The following is a 27,047-nucleotide window of genomic DNA, read 5'->3' as shown; positions in this document are numbered from 1 at the left end:
TGTTGTGATAACAGGTTGATTGGCTCTTATCTTCAGATAACACAAATCATTTTTTGACCCAGTTAGATAAATGAACCTGGTATCACAAGAATGAAGCTTTGTTATCTAGAGACAAGGAAATGATGAAATAATGAACTTTATCTTAACATTAAAAAGTTATTTTGTTCAAACTGTTCGCTATACTCTATTAGTATTTGCACATCATCAAATATTGGTTCAATAACATGAAACAACAAAAGCCTTTTCAGTTAGAGTGGACAAAACTACTGTTGAAATATGACCAGGACTGTGCAGAAAAATAACCACCTAATACTTGTCATCTACTGAGATAATGCATACAACAAAACTATAGCGCAAACGGCTTCGAAGAGCTTACAGTTCTGTGAGTGGACCAGTACACAAACAGGTGTCAGGACAAATGTGGTCATCCAAAAACATCTAAATCAGTTTACAGTCCTCCGCTCTTCACTTCACCACCATTACTTCACTTTGATTCTGCTTTCGAGGTTTCAGGTCCAGGTCCAGTCTGGCTTTCAGTGGAGCTTTGAGCCCGGTTCTGTTTCTCCTGCTCCAGTGCTTTTTCCATTTCTGTGTAGTAGTTCAGAGCCTTTCGGACAGGGTCGATAATATGTTGCTGCAGAATTAAGGAAGAATTGAAAGAGAATATTTTGAACCCACATACTACACTTTAACCAGCAACTGACAACTGAATAAATATTCAATTTATTTCACTGAAAAAAGGTGATATTTTCTATTTCCTACTTCAGCTGTAATTCCTAATAAAAAACAAGCCATAGATGATCTATTACAGCAGGGGTGTCAAATTCATTTCAGTTCAAGGGCCACATTCAGCCTAATATGACCTGAAGTGGGCCGGATCAGTAAAATAATAACAGAGGGAAAAAAGAAAAATTACATTATAATAATGTTTAATGAGACCCAGCAATACATTTTTGTCCTCTGTAGGGGACAAACGTTCCACAGTTTTGTCCATGTCCATTGTAAAACATATTCCATAAATAAATTAAATAAATACATACATACATACATACATACATACATACATACATACATACATACATACATACATAAACAAAAGTAATTTAAAAAATGTGTCTGAAAAAACTGTTGCATTATGCAATTTCCAATCAAGACAACTGTTTAATGTAAAAAAGCTTAAACTTTCACTTTCCTGGGTCACACAAAGTTTCATTAAAAATGTGAATAACATGTACTACCTGAAATGTCTCAAGAAATATAAGTGAAATGTTAACAATATTATGCCTCTGTTTATCATTTACACATTACACACATGTACATTACAACTTACAGATCACAGTAGATCTACAAATACACAAAACATTTAATAACAGGCAGAATATTGGTAAAATTGCACTTACTTCTCTAAATACATTTCACATTGTTTATATTTGTTCAGATTATTCACATTTTTTGTGAAAGGATAGTTTTTAAATCTAAACATTTTCATTTAATTCTACTTTTTTTATACTAAAACAAAGAAAAAATTTGGAATTGTCATCATTTACACATTACTGTGATAGTATTTTACTGGTCTAATCCACTTTAGATCAAATTGGTCTGTATGTGGAACCAGAACTAAAATGATTTTGACATCCTGGATGGTTAATATCTTCAGTGTAATTTTTGCATTTCACAAGTTCATCCCATGGGCCAGATTGGATCTTTTGGTGGGCCAGTTTTGCCCTGTGGGCCAGATGTATTACAGCACAGGTGTCAAACATGTGGCCCAGGGGCCAAATCCAGCCTGCCAAAGGGTCCAATCCGGCCCGCGGGAAGAATTTGTGAAAAACTGCAAAAATTACACTGAAGATATTAACAATCAGTGGTGTCAAAATCATTTTAATTCAGGTTCCACATACAGACACATACAGTCCAATTAGATTTCAAGTGGGTCAGACCAGTAAAATATTATCATAATAACCTATAAATAATGACAACCCCAAATTTTCTCTTTATTTTTTTGGTGTAAAAAAGTAAAATTACATGAAAATGTTTACATTACCAAACTATACTTTTACAAAAATGTGAATAACCTGAACAAATGGAAATGTCTTAAGAAAAGTAAATGCAATTTTACCAACATTCTGCCTGTTACTAAATGTTTTGTGCAATTGTAATGCACATGTGTAAATGATAAACTGATAAACCGAGGTATAATATTGTTAAAATTGCATTCGTTTTCCTAAAGACAATTCAAGTTGTTCGTGTTATTCAGATTTTTAAGGAAACTTTGTAGATGTAAACCTGATCATAATATAATTTTACTTTTTCACTGTTATTGTTTCATTGGTCCGGCCCACTTGAGATCAAACTGGGCTGAATGTGGCCCCTGAACTAAAATGAGTTTGACACCCCTGTATTACAGTATTACTGTATGTAGGATAACTGTATGTATCAGATGGTTATGATTCACCTCCAGGCATGGGAAGAGGTTGGCCAGCTCGATGAAGAGGGGCAGAAGGACAAATCTGATGAAGCCGGTTTGAGACGACGGCTTGGTGACTTTGTCCCGATCCATGAAGGGGGTCACCGGAAGACCCTCCAGCTTCTCCATGTCACTCTGAGGACGGACACAAAGCAGTGGAAGTGTCTTTACTTGTCTTACATCCAGATTTAGACTAAAATGACAAATTCCAGGTACATTATTCTTTAACTCCACTACATCTCAGAGGCAATTATTGTACCTTTTACTCCAGCACATTTGTCTGAGCTGACATTTATTTGCCTGGTTCCTCTCAAGTGAAAAAAGCATCTCCAAATATGTTGACTTTTAATATTTGTGGTAAACTTCAGGATGAAATGCTCCTCTGTGGGTTAAGCATAAAGCTCTATTCCCTTTTTAGGTAAATAAATTATTTAAAACCCTCTTGAATTCACTGTAAAATGCATTCCCGCAAAAACGAAAACTCATGAAAAGTTGACATTTTTGGGCATATTCATTGATTGAGCTTGCTGTAGATTAAAGTACTAACAGTATATAATAAAGTAGTATCTGCAGCAGTAAGCATACACAGGAATACTGCAGTAAAATGAATCCAAAAATCTCATATATAATAGCACGTCACTTACAGGAATTTACTCCAAACATCTGCTGAACATTTGCTGCAAAGTGTCAAGTTTTAGTCATATTTTAGTAGTTTTTGCTGATAATACTAACATACTTTTACTTGAGCAATGGTTTTAATTCAGAACTTTTACAGGTAGTGTTTTATTTTCACAGGATGCACACACTTCTTCCACCACTTGACAAAAAGGCATCTATCAGCAAACCAAGCTGGGATTTCTTAGTGCAAAGCAGTTCTAAAGTGTTGAAATTGATATTTAGTAGTTGCTGTATTCTTGGCATAAAAATCCAAAGTTACCTGGTTGTAAAACTCCTGCAGAAGACAGTCCAACCAGGGCTCGGCCACCTCCATGGGTCGAGCCTCATTAGAGATGTCGCTCACTTTGATAAGGATCATCATCAGCTGAAAAAATGACCCAAAAAAAAGCATATATACAGAGAGCATCTGTATAATTAAACCATGAATATGACTTTTTTTTCACTTGCACACTTACAAGTTGCTCTAAACATCCAAACAGGAGCTGTTTCACTTTGATTCAGATATTTTTGTAAGTTCCAACAAAACAAAAAAAAAAGATCCTAAAATCACCTTTGGTCAGTCGAGTAGTTTATGTAAATGGTGTGACCATGCAGATTGCAACCAAATGAATAATATATTTGAAAGATCTTTTTTTTTTTTTTTTTGCACATAAAGAAGTACATTGTTGCATAAAACTAACAATAACTGTGCCTGGAAATTGAAACCAATATTAAACAAGATAAAAAATCTGAAGTCAAACCCTAAAATGATCACTGATTCTTGCAGGACGTGAACCCCACCACCACCACCACCATTCTCCCACATGGCATTCAGTTCATCCACGACAAATATTTTGTCTTCATACTGAAACTCTGAAAATAAGCCGGTCTCCACTACACACTTAAATGCCATTTTGTACCTTCATCATAATGAATATTACAGTTTACTTTGCACCAAACAGTTTATTTTTGCACCTTTGAGTTTAATTATCCAGGGGTTTTTTTTTCCCAGGACTGTCTCTATACTTAAAATTTATCATCTATAGTGTGTTTACTCTCATGTTCTTTTTTTTTTTTTTTTTTTACTGCACTATCACTTATGCTGCTGCACTGTAATGTCCCAGTTTGGGTCCGTCCGTCCATTCTGGCAGCAGGGATGCCAAAAAAATACTGTTAAATAATGGAAAATAACCATCTCATAAAAATACGGTAATTTTCCATTATTAAAATACATTTTCTTGCCCTAACTTTTCATGAGATTTTGCATATTTTTTTTGACTTTCTAATGTTTAATAAAGAATATTTTCATGTATTAAAACAATCAAATTACACATATATATATAAAATTATTCAATGAGACTAAGTTGTACAATCCACTGATAAAAAACTGTATTTTTAAAGTTTATCAGTGTTTCTACATGTTAAACATTCACAAAAACACATTTATTCACCATTTTTGTTGTGAAACCTCCTGTAATTACACAAGATATTTGTCAATTACCAAACAAATGTTGTTAAACTTACAGAACAAGTACTTCTTTTACAGTTAATAGTCAGTAATTTTATCTCGTTTTATTGATTTATTTATTTTTTTACAGTATTAAATTTTAAATTAACAGTTTAATCTCATAATTAGAAAAGAAATATTTGTGAAATTACGATACATTTGCAAATGTATTTAAACTGTATTTTTCTGTGAAAAAAAAAATCTTAAAAAATTGAAATTTTATGGTTATTCACATTTATAATTTTTTCGTGTTTTACATTTGACGTGTAAAATCACAGTCTGTTTTTGTCATTTCATTGATATTTTTCTGTATCTTAAAAATACAGGAAAAATCTGTAAAATAAACTGAAAATTCTGTTAAATTACAGATTTTTTTTTTTTTACAGTGATCTCTTACCACATCTCTGTGGTCCTTGTTGTTAAAGTCAAAAGTTGGAAGGATGGACTTGAACTTGTTGAGGATCTCATTGTGCCGTGTCATATCTGTAGCCAGAATGCATCTGAAGGAATAAAAAAGTGACTCAATAAGATGAAAAGTAAATGAGGAAACATAAATAGACAGAAATAAAAAGGTGATCTCACTTTATGATCCCCTCTCTTATCCGTTTGTACTGATCCGTGGACACGTTTCTGAAGATGTTGTACTCTGTCTACAAAACAGAACACTGTCCAGTCACTGTTTGTGTCTCCAAAGGGCTCAGATTCTATCATATACTGATTAAATCTAGTCGAATTTGTGGTTTAGATCTAATGTCTGACGTTAAAGTGTAAAAAAAAAAAAAAAAAAAAAGTTCCTTACCTTCTCTAGAATCTCAAACGCTACAGCACAGTGGTGGTTTTCCAGAGGAGAGATGTCATTGTAGCGAAGAGCCAGTTCAGTCCGAGCGTTTATCTGAGAAAAGCTACAGTTAGAGTTTTGTCATGAGCAGTATAGTGATGGTGCTGGGGTCGACATTATCCAGCCAGACTCTGACCATATATGAGTGACTGTGGAAATTTTATTTTGCTACTCAAAAATATGAAATTCTGATGTTTGTAAATTAGCATGACATTAATAATTTAATTTTGGATTGGTAAATAATGGTCAAATTAAGAGTACAATAGAATGTACACATGGAGATAACGTGGCTTATGTATCCGATATGAGTAACTATACACATCATGCAGGGCTGATGGGGGAAAAAAAAATGGAGAGATGAAAAGTAAATATGTTACTAAAATAAACTCTAAAACATGAGGTTGGAACTTTGCACATACATAGGATCAAACAGCCTCATAGGTGTCCTGGTACCTGGTAGGCGTTGTTGTATCCTGTGTGGTCGAGGTCATGGCAGACTGCAGAGGTCAACATGATCAGCAGGTCGATGCTTTCCATCTGACTCCTCAGATTGGTCAACCAGATCAAACCGTACATCTGTGCAGAGCAAAGAGGCAGTGAAGAACACATTAGAAACTCTGCCGTGTTCAAAGTCCAGTCTTAAAAAAAAAAAATAATAATAATAATGATTAACCCCAAACTTTAGTTTTGAATCTTTTCAATTAAAATATCTTATCTAAAATATCTCTAGTATATCAGTAAATACATGTGTCTTTGCTTCTAAAATTAAACGCATGGTGTCCAGCTGAGTGAACATTTTTGTAACTCCATGATTAAATAGATTCATAAAAAAAATCCATTATATATATATATATATATATATATATATATATATATATATATATATATATATATATATTTTTTTTTTTTTTTTTTTTTTTTTTTTTTTTTTTTTTTTTCATGCCTAAAGAGGAATAAAAACACTCTGGAAAAAAATCTTGATTAAGGTTCTCATAATTCATGCATGAAAGGGTTAATGTTAAACCTAATCTGATTTCATTTTTGTGAAATATGCTAATATATGAATGTATCTTTACACCTGATAAGACAGTAAAACAAACCACATTGTTCCTTCCTGTAAAGCTGTGTCCTATAACAATGTGGTTGATTTAAGAGTCCTCTCTAACCTTACATGTCCTTCAGCAATTAGCCATGAAGACATAATTATCCAATTTGAAGATTGCAGACACGACATGGGCTGTTTGTGGTTTACCTCTTACCCACACAGCACAAATACTCACCATCTGGGTAACACAGAAGCAGTGTTTGAAGTTGTGGAAGGGTATGTTGTTGTATCTTCGATATACTTCGAACAGGAACTGCTGTAAAACCTCAGGTTCGATGTTAAAGGCTGCGATGAAATCCAAGTCTGTGTACATGACCTGTAGGAGAACCATGATCTCTGAATCCTCCCACTGCCTGAACAGACACAGTAAACACAGGCTCTTTAACAAAAGGAAGAGAGGAAACAAACAAGGACACCTGACCATAGTCACACGTCTGGCACACAGATGAATGATGGGAAAATACTCCACTGCAAGTACACATTCCTATCAAAACTGTTCTTCAATAAAGGTAATATCAGCAAAATGTATCTATAGTATGAGAAGTAAAAGTACCCAGTGTACAAGTACAGGTTTGTGTCAGTGTTTTTCTATTTTATATGATGTTTTTAGATCAGTTTTACTATTACATGCATAAGTATTTTTGCTTTTTTTTTTTTTAATAAACGTGTTTATTGATTTTGTTTTAACAAATCACATCACAATACATTTTTAATAAATCATTATATAGTCAAATTAAAATAACGCAAACCTCCCACCACAAAAACAAAAACAAAACACAAACAGGGCAACGATATTACATAAATGGGATATTGTAATAGCTTTGCATCATATAAATAATATAAAAATTACATCAGCATTCCCTCTGAATAAATCACCTTCAAATTTCCAATGTTTCTCCAAGTTCACAGTTACATGTTACAGTAGTAAAATGCAAAACTACCAACTGTGAACTTGGTATTTTTGCATTTTACTACTGTATATGTATATGGTTGAACTAACTAACTTCAGCTGCTTTATTTACTGTTGGTACTTTCATTTAAAACAGTGCATAATATTGTATGGAATCATAGAAGAATAGAATAGAATAGAATAGAATAGAATAGAATAGAATAGAATAGAATAGAAGAGAATAGAAGAGAATAGAAGAGAATTACAGGAAGCTTATTGTCATTGCAAAATGCCATTGTACAGTGCAACGAAATTTGTTATCATCATGTTTATGGGGTTATGGTCCTGTGAAAACCACATATCTCTAAAAAAAAAAAAATCAACTGAAATAAAAAGCTTTGTAATGATGCATTTTCCTTCAAAGTTTTTTTTTTTTTTTTTTTTTTTTTTTTTTTAACAGTTTTCCTACATTAAGAAGAAGGAGAATTTCAACTCAACTCATAAAGACCTACAAACATTTAAACCTCAGTGCAATAGCCACATCACATGCACCTTACTACAAGTATATATCCTATTTGTTGTACATACCTCTTATCTGTAGTACAGAGTTAGCTTTTGTGCGTATATGGGTGCTTCTATGAAACTGGAACCTAAAAATAGGACATGGGGGGTAAAAATTCAAACCAGATGTAGACTAATGTTATGAAGCAAGTTTGGAAGCATTTTGGGTCTATTTTAAAAATACGTATTTACTGAGATGAAAGAGAAACTATTTTTCAGATAAAATGCATTTTTGCATTATTTTACATTATATTTAATACAAAAATCTGCATGTTACATTGTCAAAAGGACACGAAAAATTACATGCTACTATTTTTTATTAATATCTCTTTATTCTCTCACAGGTACATTTTGGGAATTGAGCTAATTATGCAAGGCAGTGTTTCACAAAAATGACCGCTGTTGCAAAATCATGCAAAATTGCAATTTATATGCATTTAAATGGGCAGGTTCCGTATGTAACATGAGTGGACACGATGGGTTACACACAAAACTTGGAATGAGACTGAGATTCATGAAAAACCTACATGTCTGGATTAGAAAAACCACTTGGATCATCAAATTTAACACAGTGTCTTTATTTTTAACTGTATATAAGACCATTTCAAGCCATGTTTTCCAGCTCAAATGCACTGACACCTATGTAGTTTTTCCTGTACCAGTATGGGTCCTATATTTGGCCCCAGTATTTTATTAAAAATTCATTCATTTTGGGATGGCTCAGAGCAAGAGTATAATTTTTTACATTTATCTGAGGTCATCATTAGGTACATCCTGGAGGGACATCTCTAAATTTCTCTTTTATTATTGGGTCTAAAAAGCTGGAAAAGTGCCAGGAACCAAAATGAACTCAGTTTCATAGAAGCAGTCATATTTCACAGCCACGTGTCCACAATTACGCATACAACTTGTTTGCACCTCCTTTTGAGACGTGTTAAATATAGAGGCAGTTTCTATGAGCAAAATTGCTTTTGGGTTTGATAAATCACTTTGTGTGTGCTAAATTTTTATATTTACATTTTCTCCTCCCACCACACCCACAACTGCGTGTAAACGCCCCATATTGCATATTCATTGTGGCAAATGTCCAAACTGGATGCAGACGCGCTATTTTGCACCTTTGAAAGATGCAACCCTTAGTACGCACTGTTAGTAAATCAGTTTGTACATTTTTTTGCGTGTGCAATGAGTACACGTTTTAATACATGCAAACCTTTAGTAGATCCGGCCCTAAGCGTTTTGCTGCTAAATTAAACTGAGCTGCTAAACTGATTTTCTATTCTATTCTATTCTATTCTAAAACCAACTGAAAAATTAAATAACCAAAAGAAGGCAGAAAAAAGGCAACAGTCGCCTCTTTTTTACCAAAACAAAAATACCCAGGTGAAGTCCAAGTACCTCACGTTTGTACTTTGTTCAATTCTCTGTTAAATAATATGTTTCTGGACTTGTTTCCTATAATATCTTGCCTCACAAAGATTCTGTGTAAATGCTCATGAGTCCACTGCAGATGGGGGTGCTGAAACACAGATTTAAGGTTCTCTTGTTGCTTTTCTTTGATACTTAGCCTAATATTTTTTTTAGTTAAAATACAAAATAGCAAGAAAAGCTGTTAACAAAGAGCCTACGCTACAGACTCTCTAAACACTGTAGTGCACTATGACCCTCTCAGTTACTGTTTCACAGCCTGTACATGACCTCATATCTGTGTCCGTCGTTGTTTGTGTGTTTTAAAAGCTTTTAGAGAAGTGAACCCCTGACCAAACCTTAGTAAACACAACATGCCCTCCTTGCATGTCGCCCACTTCAAACACAGAGATGATTAAGCCTTTTATGAAGTCCGTCTTTTGATTAGTAAGCCCTCTGCAGCTGTATTCATATTGAGATGAGTGTGAGTGGAGAAGAAGAATAGAGTGGAGGCTCCGACCCTCTTCAGAAAGACGTCAGAGGTGCTTGTTAGGCACAACTACCATTAACGGACCGCCTGCTTCAGTGTCTGAGCACAGAGGCAACAGGTGCACAGCGTATGTTCCTTATTATAGAGGAGACACAGGAACCCCCCCCACACACACACTGTGATGATGAACACATTTAAACATCTCTAACGCCAGGACTCACCAGTTATCAAATGTGGGAGTCTTTAAGTACTGCCTCACTTCCTCAGATACCTCCAGGGAGCTGTGAAGGGATCAGTGACATAAAAATGACTCCTATAGAAACATGTGACATATGACTGTAGGGCACAGGTGTCAAACATGTGGCCCGGGGGCCAAAACCGGCCCACCAAAGGGTCCAATCCGGCCCCTCGGATGAATTTGTGAAATGCAAAAATTATAATGAAGATATTAACAATCAAGGATGTAAAAATCATTTTAGGTCAATTTAATCTGAAGTGGGTCAGACCAGTAAAATACAATCATAACAACCTATAAATAATAACAAACGCAAATTTTTGTCTTTTTTTTAGTGTGAAAAAAATAAAATTACACAAAAATATTTATATTTACAGACTATCCTTTTACAAGAAATGTAAATAACCTGAACAGATATGAAATTTCTTAAGAGATGTATGTAGAATTTTACCAATATTTTGCCTGTTACTAAATATTTTGTGAATTTCTAAATCCACTGTGATCTCTAAGTTGTGATTCACATGTATCAATGATAAACTAAGGTGTAATATTGTTAAAATTGCACATATTTTTCTTTAAAATTTTCAGGTTGTTCATATTTGTTCATGTTATGTTCAAGTACAGTTTGTAGATGTAAACATTTTCATCACAGAATATTACTTTTTTCACTCAAAAACATAGAGAAAACTTTGGTGTTGACATTATTTATAAGCTCTTCACCTATTATTTATATTATTTTACTGGTCCGGCCCACTTTAGATCATATTAGGCTGAATGTGGCCCCTGAAAGAAAATGAGTTTGACCCCCCTGTTGTAGGGAGTGTGTATGAACCTGCCTCATCTGAAGGAACTTCTCGCGTACGTGCTCACACTCCTCTCTGGTTTTACGCAACGTTCTCTTGTGGTAAAACGGAGAAGGTTTGTGTGTTCCCTCTGACAGATCTTTGAATAATCCCAGCCAGCTGAGGTGCTCCACACTCTGAAAAGAGAAAAAAGACCCAGTGGTAAAACAGTGACAGGGACCATTTCACCCAATACTGACTTTGATCATAATACCAACATAATGGAGTCAGAGTGTATGTGGACTGTTTTTAAATACTCATTAAAAAAAGCTGTTTACCTTGCCTTGTTTGGTATCATTTTTTCAGCACACCCTCACCTGTTTGACTTTACAGTTATGTTTTCTTATTTGGCATGCTTTATTAACACACTGAACCTAAAATCACACAAAAAACATGAAATATGAGTAGATTTTTCTTCAGTTTTCTCTGTTTCTGATATAATAATCCTCAACTTTACTGTGAGTTTTTATGAAAATCTACATAAGCTGTAAATTAAATATTGAAAAATACCTGATTTTCACCAAAAAAAAAAAAAAAAAAAGCTAAACAAAGAGAATAATATCACAATAAATGATGATAAATCCCTCAAGGATGGTTAAATACAGAGAGCGATTAATTTGAGCCTAAAATCACACAAAAAACATAAAATCTGAGTAAGAAAAATTTATATTCTTTATTGTTTTACTACAAAAACATGTTGAATGAACATATAAATTGAAAACTTAAAAAAAATTACCAATTTTGTATATAACAAAGTTATATACAACTATTTACATGAAAATGCAGGCATTGCCTCAGGCATTTTTTAGGAAAACTATATGCAACTATTTACACAAAACAATCTGATGTCACAATATGATGCAAGAAATATGTTCAATGAACCATTTTTGCAACTCAGAAAACACACATATAACTATAAAAAAAACAGGTACTCTTAATGTTAATGCGCTGAATGGAGAAGTTGAACTGTTGTCATTGTTTGTATGTTATATCTTCCATCAGACTCTTTTTTTAGATCAATTCAATATTAAACTTATGTCATCAATTTTTTCCTTTTTTTAAGTACAGTTGTAGTATACAGTGTGTGTCTAAATGTATGTTGATTCGGATTGCTCTTCAACTGAGTCTTCCTCGGTCAGAAGGAACAGACAAACTCCAATGATACAGTTCTGAGGTTTAATGAGGCTGAAGAAATGGGAGCAGGTACATGGGAAGCGATGCTGGTACAGGTATTGGTTGAATGATTGAGTTGGTGGATATATGTGTGTAAGTGTGTGAATGTTTGTGTGTGTGTGTGTGGTTATCTGCAACAGACAAGGAACAAAGGAAATGTATCAGTAACAAAGCGCTTACACATTACACTGGAATGCAGTATAAACATCAGTAACAGAGCGCTTTACACATTACACTGAAATGCAGTATAACAGACCTGCAGTAACATAAAGAATCCCACAGAGGGCACTCTAACATCACGTATGCTCAATGCCATATAAACAGACCGGCAGTAGCATGGCGAATCCCACAGAGGGCACTCTAACACCAATTACGGTCATAGGCTTAAATAGCGTGATTAACTAAACGGTAAAAAGATGCCACACGAGCTAAATAAACAGTGAACAAAGACAAATACTGGTCAATAATAGGTTACTGACAGAGTATAGTCATCCACTAGATACTTTGGAGCGCACAAGGAGCACTGCGGCAGGCCTTAGCGGTAGCATTAGCAACTGAAACCACAGGTACAACTTCACTATCTAACCCCCAGAAATAACACGCCTTTCATGCAAAATACTCTACTTACATCTTAAGGACGCACACGGTGGTTATACATTCAGGATTAAGAAGAATTATGACAGGATGTCAATTTCTGCTCTGTGGATGCTGCTGTCCTGCCGGACCAAAATGAAAGTAGCATACGCAACCACGAGTGAGCAGAACTGCAAGTCAAACAGATGCATCCTGGGTAACGTAGTCCTCCATCAGGGACTGGACTTTTAACAGCCGCCCCTGTATTTGCAGGACAAATACACTCATTACAAAGTCCACTAGTTTGGAGGCGTGTCACTTGTGTCTTCAGGCACTTCAGGAAGCTCCACCAGTTTGGTTACAGGGCGAATGTAGGTACTGTCCTTAACCTTCACCTCCGCGGCTCGGACAATACCATCTGTTCCGGGGAAAACCTTGGTGATGGTCCCAACAGGCCACAGTCCTCTGGGAAGGTTGGGGTCCATGATCATCACGATTTGTCCCACAGCAGCGTTGTCAGTGGATTTCCTCCATTTCTGTCTCAGTTGCAGCCCTGGGAGGTAGTTCTGGACAAAGCGTTTCCAGAAATGGTCACTTATCATCTGACTGTGCTTCCACCTCCTGTTGGAAAGGGCATCATGAGGGCCGTACACTGCCTGTGGTAATGCAGCGTCGTGCCGCCCCATTAACAGAAGGTTTGGCGTGATGGGGTCCGGGTCGGCCACATCAGAGGAGGCATACCCGAGAGGTTTAGAGTTGAGGATGCCTTCAACCTCTATGAGAGCTGTTAAGAGCACCTCCTCTGCCACAGCCTGGTCTTTCAGGACAACTTGTAAGGCTGACTTGACTGACCTGATTTCCCTCTCCCAGGCCCCCCCGAAGTGAGGAGCATGAGGTGGGTTGAAGTGAAAGTTGATGGTCTGCTTAGCCAGCTGTTGCTGCAGCTCTGGAGCCATATTCTCAAAGGCGTTCTGCAGTTCTTTATGGCCACCTCTGAAATTGGTGCCCTGGTCAGACCACAGCTCATATGGTTTCCCCCGGCGGGCAATGAACCTGCGTAATGACATTAGGAATGAGTCAGTGTCAAGGCTAGGAAGAAGATCTAAGTGAACACATCTAGTGGTGAGGCATTTGTAGATGATCCCCCAGCGTTTCTCTCTCCTGCGTCCACACTTAATCAAGTACGGTCCGAAACAGTCTACGCCTGTAGACCAGAATGGCGGTTTGTACAGTCTCAGCCGAGATGAGGGAAGGTCAGCCATCTTTGGTGTAGACGGTGAGGAACGCCATCTCCTGCAGTCCACACAATGATACTGATGGTTTTTAATGGCCTGGCGTCCTCTAAGGATCCAGTAGATGCGGCGTATCTCAGCATAAAGTCTCTCTGCACCAGGGTGGAGGAGCTGGGTATCATAATGCTTTATGATGAGCTGAGTCAGAGGGTGATCAGGTGCCAGTACAACTGGGTGAATACTGACAGGATCTACCTCTGTAGCATGACGAAGGCGGCCGCCGACTCTAATCAGTCCGCTGAGGTTGTCATACTCAGGGGAAAGGGCACTGAGACGACTGCTTGGGCATACAGAGTGGCCTGTTTGAAGGGCTTGAACCTCCTCTGGGAAGCTGTCATTCTGTGCAGAGCGAAGCAGCTGGGTCTCTGCTTCCAGACGCTCAGCTGCAGTGAAAGAGGTGGCAGCCACCCCATGCAGGGAGTGGTGAGTAGCCACAATTAAGTCATCCATTGACGTGTATTGTGCAGCATCTGGCAGGTTCTGGGATACAGATGTGAGGCCACAGAAGGCTGTCTTTCTGAGCTCCTCACTACCGTTGTCTGGGAACTCTGTGGGGGGCTTTGGCCAGGTATCAGAGGGCTGTGAGAGGAAATGTGGGCCTTGTGCCCAGCGGCTGGAGACAGTGAGCTCTGACAGTGGTTTCCCTCTTGTGATGTCATCTGCTGCATTATCCTCAGAGTTCACATACCCCCACTGTTCTGGTGAGGTTAGCTCTTGTATCTCGCAGATCCGAGTCCCCACAAAAACTTTGTACCTGCGTGAGCTCGACTGGATCCACTGCAACACTGTAGTAGAATCTGTCCACAGGTAGACCGAGTGCAAGGGTAGTGAGAGTTCAGTTTGGAGCACCTTGGCCAGTTGGGCACCTGTGAGCGCAGCACACAGCTCTAGCCGGGGCATTGATACTTGTTTGCGAGGTGCTACTCTGGAGCGAGCCATGATGAAGGAAGTGGAGATGTGTGCCTGCTGCTCTGTGGCTGTGAGGTAGGCGACAGCACCATAAGCCCTCTCAGACGCGTCACAGAAGATGTGAGCCTCATATATCACACTGTTGGCCTTATGAGGAGTGTAGCAGCGGGGAATGGTGATGTGTTGGAGATGGGACAATTCTTTCTCCCATTCGAGCCAGGACTGAAGCAGGTTTCCTTCTATGGGCTCATCCCATCTTCTCTCTGTGCTCCACAGAGCCTGCACAATGAGCTTTGCCCTTGTGGTGTACGGGCAGATATAACCCAATGGGTCATACTGACTGGCCAGTACCTTGTAGATATTGCGCAGTGTGACAGTGGTGTAGGTGACTGGGCGGTGCTTGTATCCCAAGACGTCGGTTGGGCAGTGCCAGCTGAGACCCAATGTTGACTCCTGTGGATCAAGCCTTTTAAAGTTCAGCCACAGTTCACAACTATCTGACCGGGCTGTGTGGGGTAGGTGATCAACCACCTCTGGGATGTTACTCGCCCACTGTCGTATCTCAAAGCCACCTTGGAGGAGCAACTCTCTCATCCTGTCAATGAGCAACTTTGCCTCCTGTGGGTCCGAAAGGGACTGTAGGCAGTTGTCCACGTAGAAGGCTGTGTGGACAGAATCACAGACATCTTTATGGGTGTCTTTGTGCTCCTTCACGTGGCTCTGAAGGGCAAAGGTAGCACAGCAGGGGCTACACGTTGTCCCAAATGGCAGGACTCTCCACTCATATACATCTGGGGGCCGCTCTGTTTCACCGTCTCTCCACAGGAACCGCAGCAGGGGGCAGTCTTCAGGGAGCAGGCGAACCTGGTGAAACATGGCTTTAATGTCTCCACTAACAGCCACAGGATACTGGCGGAAGCGGAGAAGCACACCTAACAGTGTAGGCCCCAGGGGAGGTCCTGGCAGGAGGTAATGGTTGAGAACAGTCCCTTGGAACTCAAAGGAGCAATTAAAGACCACCCGAGCCTTGTTGTTGTGATGTACAATGTGGTGCGGTACATACCAAGATTCAGTAGAGCTATGAATCTCTTCTGGAGATAGCTTCACCACATAACCAGTGTCTACCAACCGCTTAATCTCCTTGTTGTATGTGAGTGCCAGGTCTGGATTCTTGACTAGCTTACGCTCAGTGGACCTCAGAAGACCTTTGACTACTTCAGGAGAGATGTGCAGCTGAGGGAAGTCCCTCTTCCTGAGTAGCGGAGTGGCATATCTCTTTACACCCGCCACAGGCACTCTGATGGTTTTGGCCTCTAACATGGCTATGGCCTCTCTGTCCTCCTTTGAGCGGGTAACCTCCTTCTCAGGTCTATGGAGGGGAGCGTCTAGTTGCCACAGACGCTGCACATCCTGGTGTAGGGCCTCAGCGGGAGAAAGGCATGCTACGTTCAGGCAGTGCAACTCCCCTTGCTTTGTGGGCATACTGCTGCTTGGGCCTTGGATGGCCCACCCGAGCTTAGTGCAAACTGCCAAAGGTCCATGAGCTGGGCCGCGTAGAACTGGACGGACAGGAGTTATAAGGTGAGCATTGTCAGAGCCGATCAACACTAGAGGCTGTATCTGGTTGAATCCTTCAAGCTGCACTCGCTGTAGGTGGTGGTACTTCTCCTTTAACAGCTCCACTGGGCAAGACTGCTCGGCTAGGCTGAGCTGTTGGGCAGTAAAGGCACGTGTTATTGCATAGCGAACCTTTGGTTTGGCTTTGGGGGATACCTGAAATGAGACATAACCTCCCTTTATCTGGATCACATCTTGACGGATAGTGCGCAGAGATAGCATTTCCTCCTCCTGTGATAAGCCTAGAGACTTAACTGCAGCTGGGAGTATAATGGTTTTCTCTGAACCGTCGTCGAGGAGTGCATATGTGTCCAGAGATTTCTCTCGGTGGTGTAACTGGATGGGCACGACCTTGAGCATTACTCGGCTTGATTGACTGAGAGGACCCAGGAATACTTTGCTGGTGCTCACTGTTAAGATGTTAGGATCCCGCTTCCTCGCCTCAGCCAGATCATGGAGCACTAATAAGTGCTGTTCTCCACAGGTGCTGCATGGCTTCTTGAGGGTGCACTGCTCGGGAGTGTGTTTACGGCCACAGCGCCAGCATTTGGATTTCTCCTTTATCCAAGTGGCTACAGCATTGAGTTCTAGCTTCTTAAAGTCTACACAGCCACTGAGGTAGTGCTCTGTCCCTTCACAGTAAGGGCAATATGGCTTAAACTTCTGTTTCTTCTTAAAGGTGGAAGAAGGACTAGTAGCTTGTGCTTTAAGGTCTGTCTTTGGCTTTGGCTGCGCAGGATCTGTGCCATAATAAATGGATGTGGACTTACTTTGAGTCTTGCACCCTGCAGAGGATCTGGGGTTGCCCCTCTCTGGGCGTGGTCTGTCTGATGGCTGTGGCTGTGTAGCTTGTCTTGATAGCTGCAAAACTTGGGACTTACGTTCGAGCCATTCAGACAGGTCATACATGTTGTATGTGCGGCTGCTGCCAGTGCGTATGACACCACGTGTGATGCAGTACTCAATAAAACTATCTCTGTAGCTAGGAGGGAGCTTACTGAGTAACCTGTCAACATGTGAACCGCACTGGAGCTCACTAGCTGCGACATCGTCCATCGTACTAAGGAGGCCTACTAGGCTTGACACTGCTAGGGAAAAATCCTCAAAGGCTTGAGGGTCACCTGCTTTAATAGGAGAGCAGTTAAGTATAGTACTCAGCTCACTCTGGACTAACTGCCTGGGCTGCCCATATCTCTGCTCCAGAGCTCTCATTGCACTAGAGTAGGGAGTGCGATCATGAATGTAGCGCCTGGCCACCTGTAAAGCACAGGGATGCTCTAAATGATCCAGCAGGATGTGGTATTTATACTCCTCTGTGAGGTGAACATGTGGCCCAAGTAAGCTGTCCAATCCTTTCTTCAGTAAGGCAAAGTCACTCTCTCTTCCTGATTTGAATGTCACCAGTCTAGGCTTTGGGATGCCATATGAGGAGGCTACGATCATCTCCATCAGGTTTGGCTGGGTAACCTCTGCTGCAGAATGCATGGTGGCTGGTGAATGATATGCAGCAGGTGTTGACGGGTAAGCAGAGGCTGACTGATAGGCATCAGAGTAGTGACTTGTTGAAACAGGAGGCGGAGCCACATAAGGCTGGCTATAGGTCTGCGGCGCTAACACTCCCTGTGGCTTATACAGGGGTGTAGCTGAGGCTGCATAGATGGGCTGTGCAGAATCAGAGAGTACCTGGTTAGAGCTGCTTAGAGGCGGCTGGAGTTGGTACGTCTGACTGTAGAGGGGATTGGCCTGACATGGTTCAAGCCCCCCAAGCTGCACTGATTGGGCCACTTGAAAATCAGGTTGTAGAGACTGTTGCATCACATGATTCACTCTAGTAGGCTGAGCGGGTAGCGGTGCCGGCTGGATATCTGAATAAACTGGAGGGGTTCTCAGCTGTGGTGCAAGCTGTAGAGCAGGCTGACCTACAGGCTGGAAGGCAGTATTCCCCCTGGGTTGAACTGCTGGCTGTGATACTGGCGGTGGCTGAAACACAGGCTGAAGTTCAGCAGGCTGCTGTGCTGGTCGAGCTATAAGGCTTGCCTTTTGTGGTGGTAAAGATGCAGCAGGTTCAACTGGCCTTAACAGGTTCACAGGTGTGCTAGTGTCCAGCCTTGCTGCTGGTGCCATGATGTTCAGCTGATCAGTGGTACGGACGCTGCGCATGCCCAAACTGCTAATGTGTGATGGTTGAAGGAGAGTGGGAACGGAAGCAGCTCTGTATTGTTGTGGAGCATGACTGCTTTGAGGGAGAGGGCTGCAGGACTTGCATCCTTGCTCCAATTTCTCCATACGCTTGGTTAATGCACCACTGGTCTCCTTCATAGTGATTTGCATTTCATCCATCATTTTCAATACTCTGCCCCAAGCTGCCTCCATTATGCCCCATCTTTCAGATTCCTCAGAACTGCTGCTTGATGCTTCCTCCTCTGGATCAGGTAAGTCGTGCTCATAGTCCACCAGATGTCCCGGAAGCTTCCTGCTCCTGCGTGAACGGGGACTGTGCTTTGGACTGTTCCTTTGAGAAGGTTCATCTTGTTGAGTTGTCATCTTGTTGACTCAGCCAATGAGCATCCGGCTCGAAGGACCACTTGTAGTATACGGTGTGTGTCTAAATGTATGTTGATTCGGATTGCTCTTCAACTGAGTCTTCCTCGGTCAGAAGGAACAGACAAACTCCAATGATACAGTTCTGAGGTTTAATGAGGCTGAAGAAATGGGAGCAGGTACATGGGAAGCGATGCTGGTACAGGTATTGGTTGAATGATTGAGTTGGTGGATATATGTGTGTAAGTGTGTGAATGTTTGTGTGTGTGTGTGTGGTTATCTGCAACAGACAAGGAACAAAGGAAATGTATCAGTAACAAAGCGCTTACACATTACACTGGAATGCAGTATAAACATCAGTAACAGAGCGCTTTACACATTACACTGAAATGCAGTATAACAGACCTGCAGTAACATAAGAATCCCACAGAGGGCACTCTAACATCACGTATGCTCAATGCCATATAAACAGACCGGCAGTAGCATGGCGAATCCCACAGAGGGCACTCTAACACCAATTACGGTCATAGGCTTAAATAGTCTGATTAACTAAACGGTAAAAAGATGCCACACGAGCTAAATAAACAGTGAATAAAGACAAATACTGGTCAATAATAGGTTACTGACAGAGTATAGTCATCCACTAGATACTTTGGAGCGCACGAGGAGCACTGCGGCAGGCCTTAGCGGTAGCATTAGCAACTGAAACCACAGGTACAACTTCACTATCTAACCCCCAGAAATAACACGCCTTTCATGCAAAATACTCTACTTACATCTTAAGGACGCACACGGTGGTTATACATTCAGGATTAAGAAGAATTATGACAGGATGTCAATTTCTGCTCTGTGGATGCTGCTGTCCTGCCGGACCAAAATGAAAGTAGCATACGCAACCACGAGTGAGCAGAACTGCAAGTCAAACAGATGCATCCTGGGTAACGTAGTCCTCCATCAGGGACTGGACTTTTAACAACAGTGTTGTACTTGTAGTAACATACTGACACTTTAGTACCTTTAAGTTACTGACCATGTCTTTTGTTTAGTATTGAGTAGATATGTCAGTACTCAAATAGTTTCTCAGAGCTTTTGACAAAAGCTTCCTGTTGTTATTTTAACGCAACACTAGGCACAGTAATTAGATTATTTCATTCATTTCATGTTTCAGTCATTTTACTATATTCATTTGCACATATTTATTGGCGAAGGTTTTATGCTAGTAAATGAATCAAGTATCATTCATATCCAAAACACAATGATATCTACAGTGATGACAGTGAATGAGTTTTTTGTGTAAATTAAACAGTACTGGAACGCCGCAGAAACATTTAATCTGGTACCTCCAGTTTCTCTCTGAATGAATCCACCTGTTTCTTCATCTCATACACGACTGCAGGAGTCTCTCCAGCCTCGATCAGGATCTTCTTCTCCAGACCCTGCAGTCTGCAGTCACATGACGTCACATTACAAAACACAAAATGATTAATTTATCCACTGACTTATACATGGGTTTCAGGTCAACACAGCCATGAATGCATGTCATGAAGTTATTTTGTGTTCATTTGATATTTTCATTTTTAACACAATTTGTGTGACACTTGAGAGTATTATATTTCCTGTGCTAACTTTCTGGACCCATTAATTACGTAAATCATAACCACAGTGAATATGACCAAATTAACACAATAAATGTCTTCCCAAAACTTCTCCATATATGTAAGAGTTGAACTAAATGTCTTTCTATTTCTTTCTGAGAGTATATGATGGTGATGATGATGATGATGCATGATTTACTCCTCTGTGATGACTCCTAGCATCTTTTTGGAAGAAACCACTGCGTTAAACATGCACATCATCCAAAATATAGCAAAAATTCAGAAATTTTCATTGGAATTTGTGATCATATTCCAAGATTTCTGCACATTCAGAAACATATTTGTGTTTTGGCATGCAGAGGTCATACATCACATTTTAGCCCAAAATAATAGACCCATAAAGACACATTCACATTCATCATCGACCAAAACCATCTACTGATATAAACCATGTAATACCTGTTGATCCATTAATCCTATCAATACATGTAAATAATTGGTGTAAAATGCAGTTTGTCATCTTTTCATGGTCATCAGATATGACCCGTTTGGATACTCAGAGGCTCTGTGAACGTGGAAACACCGTCATCTTCTACAACATTGATTCACCAGTAAAACCCATGGAGTTGGATCAATGACAGTGGATGGAGACACTGGGTTTATGTTCAGTTAATGATAGATTTGACTGAAAAAGTAACTTTTTATTCAGTTTTCTCTGTCTCTGATATAACAAACCTCAACTTTACTCTGAGCTTTTATGAACATCTACATGATTGATAAATAGATATCAAAAAATGCCTGATTTTCACAAATAAAAATGCAAAATAAAGAGGATAATATTACAATAAATGGTGATAAATCACTTAAAAAAGGTTAAATATAGGGAAAAATGTATTTGTGTCTTTATGAGTTAAAATAGTGATCAAATACCCATATATTAGAGTATAGAATGACCTTGTGATACAATAAAATAATATAATATACAACATAATAAAATTACTCTGCTTGTTTTATGCATTATTGTATTGTGTTCTAAATATTGAGGGGAACATAAACACCGAACATACTCAGTGAGAAGCCTTTGTCCAAAAAATTTTCATTTATTCATTCGTATCTACCTTTTCTCCATGGATAACAGGTCAAATCCTAGTGCACCGGCAAGCTCTGCACCTAAAATAAACGGACAAGAGGGTCAACAGTTTTTAGCTCAACCTCAGCACCAGGCTCGTCATGGTGCAAAACTTAAAGATACCTAACGGCTCACTGTTGCAGTCGGCAGCCACCACCTCCAGCTTGTAGCGGGAGTTCGGGCTGTTGGGCTCCAGTCTCGGGGAGATGTTAATGATGTTGCCTTTAGGGTTGTACAGCTTCAAAATGTCATGGGGTCCTGCCTCGGCTGCAGAACGGAACAAATCTGGACAGTGACAATGACAAAAGACAATGGTGTTTAGATTTGGAAGAGAGTCCATGTTAAATCCACATGGGTCACAAACTTTAGCAGAATCATTTGAAAATCTCCAAAACAGTAAATTTCTGCCAAGTTATGTCAGGGTTCAAATAATAAAGACACTGATCTTTCAAAAGATTCAGATTAGTTTGTGAATTTGTTTTCTTTAGTGGAGTTGCTACTGTAAAATTTTTGTTAATTTTGATGTACTGTTTGTGTTGTTCCTTTCGTTGAAATTTTTTTGTCTATTTATTATTTTCATCCATTTTATTGGGGTTTTTTCATTTATTTTTGTCTACCATTTTACTTATTTTCATTCATTTTTGTTTATTTGTTATTCATTCGGTTCATTTTTTATTTTTTTTGCTCATTTTGTTTTCCTTTTGTTCAGTTTTGTTCATTTTGTTGACTACTTTGCTCTTTTTAGGTTCATATTTATCATCTTGTTAATGATTTTGTTCTTTGATGCTTTCACAGTAACTCAAAATGAACACAGTCATCTCTATTTACAACAGATGACCAACACAATACGACTTCAGAAAGAACTGGGTGAAGAACTTTAGGAAAAATGGCACATTTATATAACCTGTGAGACAAATTTGTAAACCATGAAGTCCAAAAATTGTGTTGTTTGTGTAAGCAATGTGATCTTTGTAACCCCTTGACCTCATGACCTGTTTTGTTTTTTGTTTCTGAATCTGTAAAAAAAAGAAAAAAAAAAAAAACTTTCATAAATAAAGAGTTTTTAAAAAATGAACACAATCAGTTACATTTTCTTTTTTATTAAACTATATTACGTTTTTTATGTTCAGCAGCAGGACAAATGACAATTAGTGAGGAGTGAACAAAATGTGCTAAATCACTGATATTGTGTGTGTTTATGTTTTAGGCTAGACAGACATTATATCTGAATGCTTTTTCCATCTTGGTATAGTTATGTGTACGGCATTGTCCCACCCAAGCATACTCTTCAACCCATATTTGGTTTGTTGGGACTTTATCTCCTTATTATTGTTTATAACCAACATATTCTCCTAAAAGCAAGAAATATTGTCTTCTGGAAATTCATGTGAAGGGATTTTTCTCTTTCCATCAGACCATTGTTATGATTCCCCTGCTTGTTAATCAAAAGTAATGTATTTCCTCTGTTATTTGACTGAAATGCTCTGCTTTTGCTTTTTTATGTTTACACTGACATTGATCTTTACGTGATATCCAGGCTAATGTAGCCAAGCAGATAAGCATGATTAACACTTAATTGGGCAAGTGACTATATTTGGTAATTTCCGCATACATTACAAGACAGTGACAGCAACAGTTCCAGTGAAGACAATGTGTCAACAAACTCAGGTCCAATGTGGTCCACAGGGTCTGTAAGGTCCACCTCTGCATGAACAGTGAGTGGACCTCAGAGGCGATTTCTCATAGACTGCAAGGGAAGCTCGGCTTCCCCTAAAATTATGAAAATTAAATGGTTAAATATGTACGGTTGTGTTGACATTTCATAGACTACAAATGTGTTAGAACATGTTCATCTCACAGGCGACTTTGTTCAGAATCAGCTTTATCACAAATCAACAGACTCGATGTTGTTCACTTCTCATACATTCTCGTTGCGCTGTTTTCTCATACGATCTCTGCTCAGTGCATTTGCCCATAGATGCTCAGCATCCATGCACTTCTATGGGACTGAGTCGAACAGTTTTTTTCACTGTCTCAAAACTGGATGGTAATTGGATAAATGCCACGATGTTGTCCTGCCCCCGCTCCCTTCTTTCTTGAATCTGTTTGCAACTAATATAGATTAAAAATGAATGATATTTAATCTTGATTAATCTAAATGTATCCACAGCAACCTTGTGATTAATCTGATTAAACATTTTAATTGTTTGACAGCACTATTACTAATGTAAGTAATGATGTTCAAAGAGATAATGTGGATGTTGGCAGGTGTCTGAAACAGCACTTATGTTATAACGTTCTAAAAGTAACTTTCTAATGTTCTAAAATACATGTCCCCACACCCTACATGTGTTTTTCTTGTGTTTTTTAAAGTTGCTTCTTTTTTTTTTCTTTTTTTTGCCACTTACGGGTAAGGAACCAAATATGTTTATTTCACTGACCTTGATTTTCTACATAACAATAAAAAATTTTGAAAAATTTCTCAAAAGTAATAAAGTCTGGTTACATCCTCCAATAACACACTAAGGTTGAAATTTAGAATTTCAGAGTATTTCTATGAGTGTCCTATAAAGGATTAAGGCTCCACAAACACAGCTTTCTTTGTGCTAATATGTTCATGTATTTAACTGCAACAACCTGCTCAATTAGCTGCTCCAAGTGGGAATAAAAAGGTTCTTAAGTAATAATTTACTTTAGGATCAGTTTCTCCATCACTACTATGACCCCCTGGCTCTATATGACAAAAATATGTCAAAAAGGGTGGTAAAATAAAACAAAAATACATAAAAAAAAAAAAAAAAAACATATACAGAATGTGAGATAAAATACATAATAAAATGCAGTCATCCAGACTGTTAGAGTGTTAGATGGGAGGTCATGTGTAGCCGGTGTCAGACAAAGGCTGGACTCAGGTTGAGGAGTGAGGAGCTGTCAGCAGCAGCTGCATCGCTCTCTGCAGCTCACAAAACCTCCATAACATCTGACTGTGTAATGACCCATGAGAGCATTAGAGACAAACACTGCCTGCACATGTCACAGCAGAAATTCACCAAGTAGTGGAGAAAATGTCACAGATATGAAGAAAATCCTATTTAGTGTGTATCACTGAGAGAATATTCTTACCTGATGCACTGTTGTAAAAAGTGAGAATATGTTGAATTAATATTTACAGTCTAATAGAAAATGTACCACTCACCCTCCCTCAGTGCAATACTCACAATTCATGCACCTTGTTTTTTAATTTCATTTTGTGTGTATCCGCTATTACATTGTATATATCCTCTTTATGTTGAATATGTTTCCTCTGTCTGTGGTACAGAGTTGGCCTTTTGTATATTTAAGTATTTCTTTGTAGTTTCGTAGATTGTAAATATTTTTTCAGTAGCCTATATATTTCCAGTATAATGTTTGTGTGATAGTTTGATATACAATCTTTCCTTTAGCGCTTTAAGAGTCAGCTGCTAAACAAAAACAGAGCTGCTAAACTGATTATCATTGTTTTTGTAACAGTGACAACTAGAAGCACTCGGAGAGCGCAGACCTCCACCAAGGCTGATCAGTGCCCCCCCCCCCCGTGGCCCCCCCCCACCCCCGATCACCACCAAAATTTAATCATTTCTTCCTTATCCCATTTCCAACAAACCCTGAAAATTTCATCCAAATCTGTCCATAACTTTTTGAGTTATGTTGCACACTAACGGACAGACAAACAAACAAACAAACAAACAAACCCTGGAAAAAAAACATAACCTCCTTGGCGGAGGTAATAAAGATCTATTCTATTCTATTCTATTCTATTCTATTCTATTCAAAATACATTTACTCGTAAAACTGGCTCAAGATCAGGGGTCTCAAACTCATTTTCCTTCAGGGCCCACATTCAGATCTGAAGTGGGCCGGACCAGTAAAATAATAACATAATAACATGTAAATAATGACAACTCCAAATTTTCTGTCTTTGTTTTAGGGTAAAGTGAAAAAAACCCATTAAGTTATGAAAATACTTACTTTTACAAACTATCCAAACAAAAAAGATTTGAATAACCTGAAAAAAATGAAATTTCTTACGAAAATAATTGCAATTTAATAATATTCTGCCTCAACTTATCATTTCTACATGTGCATATGGATCAGATCTACAAAGACACTAAACAGTGAGTAACAGGCAAAAAATAGTTCAAATTGTGCTTAATTGTCTTTAGACATTTCAGGTTGTTCATATTTGTTCAGGTTATTCACATTTTAGTTTTACAGGATAGTTTGTAAATGTAAATATTTTCATAATTTAATATTATTTTTTTACACTAAAACAAAGACAAAAAATTTGAAGTTGTTAATTGAAGATTTTTTTTGCCCAATTTAAGATTTTTTTTTTGCTTAATTCAAGACTTTTTTTTTTACTTAATTGCAGATTTTTTTTTTTTCCTTAATTCAACATTTTTTCCTTAATTCAAGCTAATTTTTTTTTTTTTTGCTTCAATTCAATTCAATTCAAGACTGTGGAATTTTTGCACTTTGCAAAAACATCGCACGGGCTGGATTGGAACCTTTGGTGGGCCGCATTTGGCCCCCGGGCCACATGTTTGAGACCCCTGCTCAAGATATATTAAACATATCTTAAATGTTAGATAGACAATAGAGTAGAATTCAAAAGTGAAAGTGGAAGAAAATATACATCGTTCCCCATAAAGATGGAATAAAATATTTTTACCTCTTCTCATAAAATGATCATGACAATGGGATTTATTTTTTAACTAGGATTCAGTATGTAATCATTGCACCAGGTCAAAGGTGATAGCAGATGTGTATAAATAGGAATAAAAATGTGGAATGTGTCTTTATGGACAACAGTGTGTAGATAGTTTTCTCATTTTGAAGTCACTGGTTGTTCTCATTTTTACTTTACACCGACATTCAGTGGTTCATATTTGATGAGAAACTAAATTGTGACAGTATTGAAGGATTAATAGGTTTTTGTCACTATAAAGAAACAGCATACAATCATTTATTATCAGCTACTTCTACCACTAATGCAGTTTTACTCTGTATATATGACACTGAGTGGTGGAGTTGTACCTTTGACATCCTGAGCTGGACAGTCCACAGTGAACTCCGCCTGCTCTGGTCTTCCATTCACTGTGAAGTAGATGATTTTGGTTTCCATGTCATGAATTCAGCGTTCAGTGCGTCTTTTTCCACTGCTGATCTGTATTTACCATC

The 27,047-nt window shown here is 38.7% G+C and overlaps 1 protein-coding gene and 1 long non-coding RNA gene across 2 annotated transcripts in view; one reads left to right on the top strand and one right to left on the bottom strand.

The window, feature by feature from the left end:
* Window positions 1-22,805, top strand: part of LOC115412913 (uncharacterized) — a 22,991-nt gene extending 186 nt beyond the window's left edge. The window contains exons 2-3 of the long non-coding RNA XR_003934399.1: window positions 15,873-15,883; window positions 22,685-22,805. This is a non-coding gene — a long non-coding RNA (uncharacterized LOC115412913). The remainder of the gene's footprint in view (window positions 1-15,872; window positions 15,884-22,684) is intronic.
* On the bottom strand, window positions 50-27,044 carry LOC115412912 (high affinity cGMP-specific 3',5'-cyclic phosphodiesterase 9A). The gene is made up of 14 exons (XM_030125589.1): window positions 26,904-27,044; window positions 21,951-22,112; window positions 21,817-21,868; window positions 20,444-20,546; window positions 10,993-11,135; window positions 10,143-10,202; window positions 6,750-6,927; window positions 5,923-6,045; window positions 5,431-5,523; window positions 5,214-5,281; window positions 5,029-5,131; window positions 3,405-3,509; window positions 2,456-2,602; window positions 50-634 (listed from the first exon to the last, which is right to left on the bottom strand). The coding sequence occupies exons 1-14, from the start codon at window positions 26,989-26,991 to the stop codon at window positions 485-487; spliced, it is 1,575 nt and encodes a 524-aa protein (XP_029981449.1). The 5' UTR covers window positions 26,992-27,044; the 3' UTR covers window positions 50-484.
* Window positions 27,045-27,047: the final 3 nt, after the last annotated feature.

The sequence above is a fragment of the Sphaeramia orbicularis genome, chromosome 21 (genome assembly GCF_902148855.1).
Source record: "Sphaeramia orbicularis chromosome 21, fSphaOr1.1, whole genome shotgun sequence".
NCBI classification, from domain to species: Eukaryota; Metazoa; Chordata; class Actinopteri; order Kurtiformes; family Apogonidae; genus Sphaeramia; species Sphaeramia orbicularis.
The sequence above is the reverse complement of the archived record's forward strand: the minus strand, read 5'-3'. Positions and strand labels throughout refer to the sequence as shown.

Coding starts and splice junctions, on each gene's coding strand:
- LOC115412912 (XM_030125589.1), bottom strand. CDS start 26,991: ATGGAAACCAAAATCATCTACTTCACAGTGAATGGAAGACCAGAGCAG. Junction 6,046..6,749: donor GCTTCTGTGTTACCCAGATG/GTGAGTATTTGT, acceptor TGCTCTGCACAG/ATGTACGGTTTGATCTGGTT. Junction 3,510..5,028: donor ACAAGGACCACAGAGATGTG/GTAAGAGATCAC, acceptor TCATTTTTTCAG/CTGATGATGATCCTTATCAA.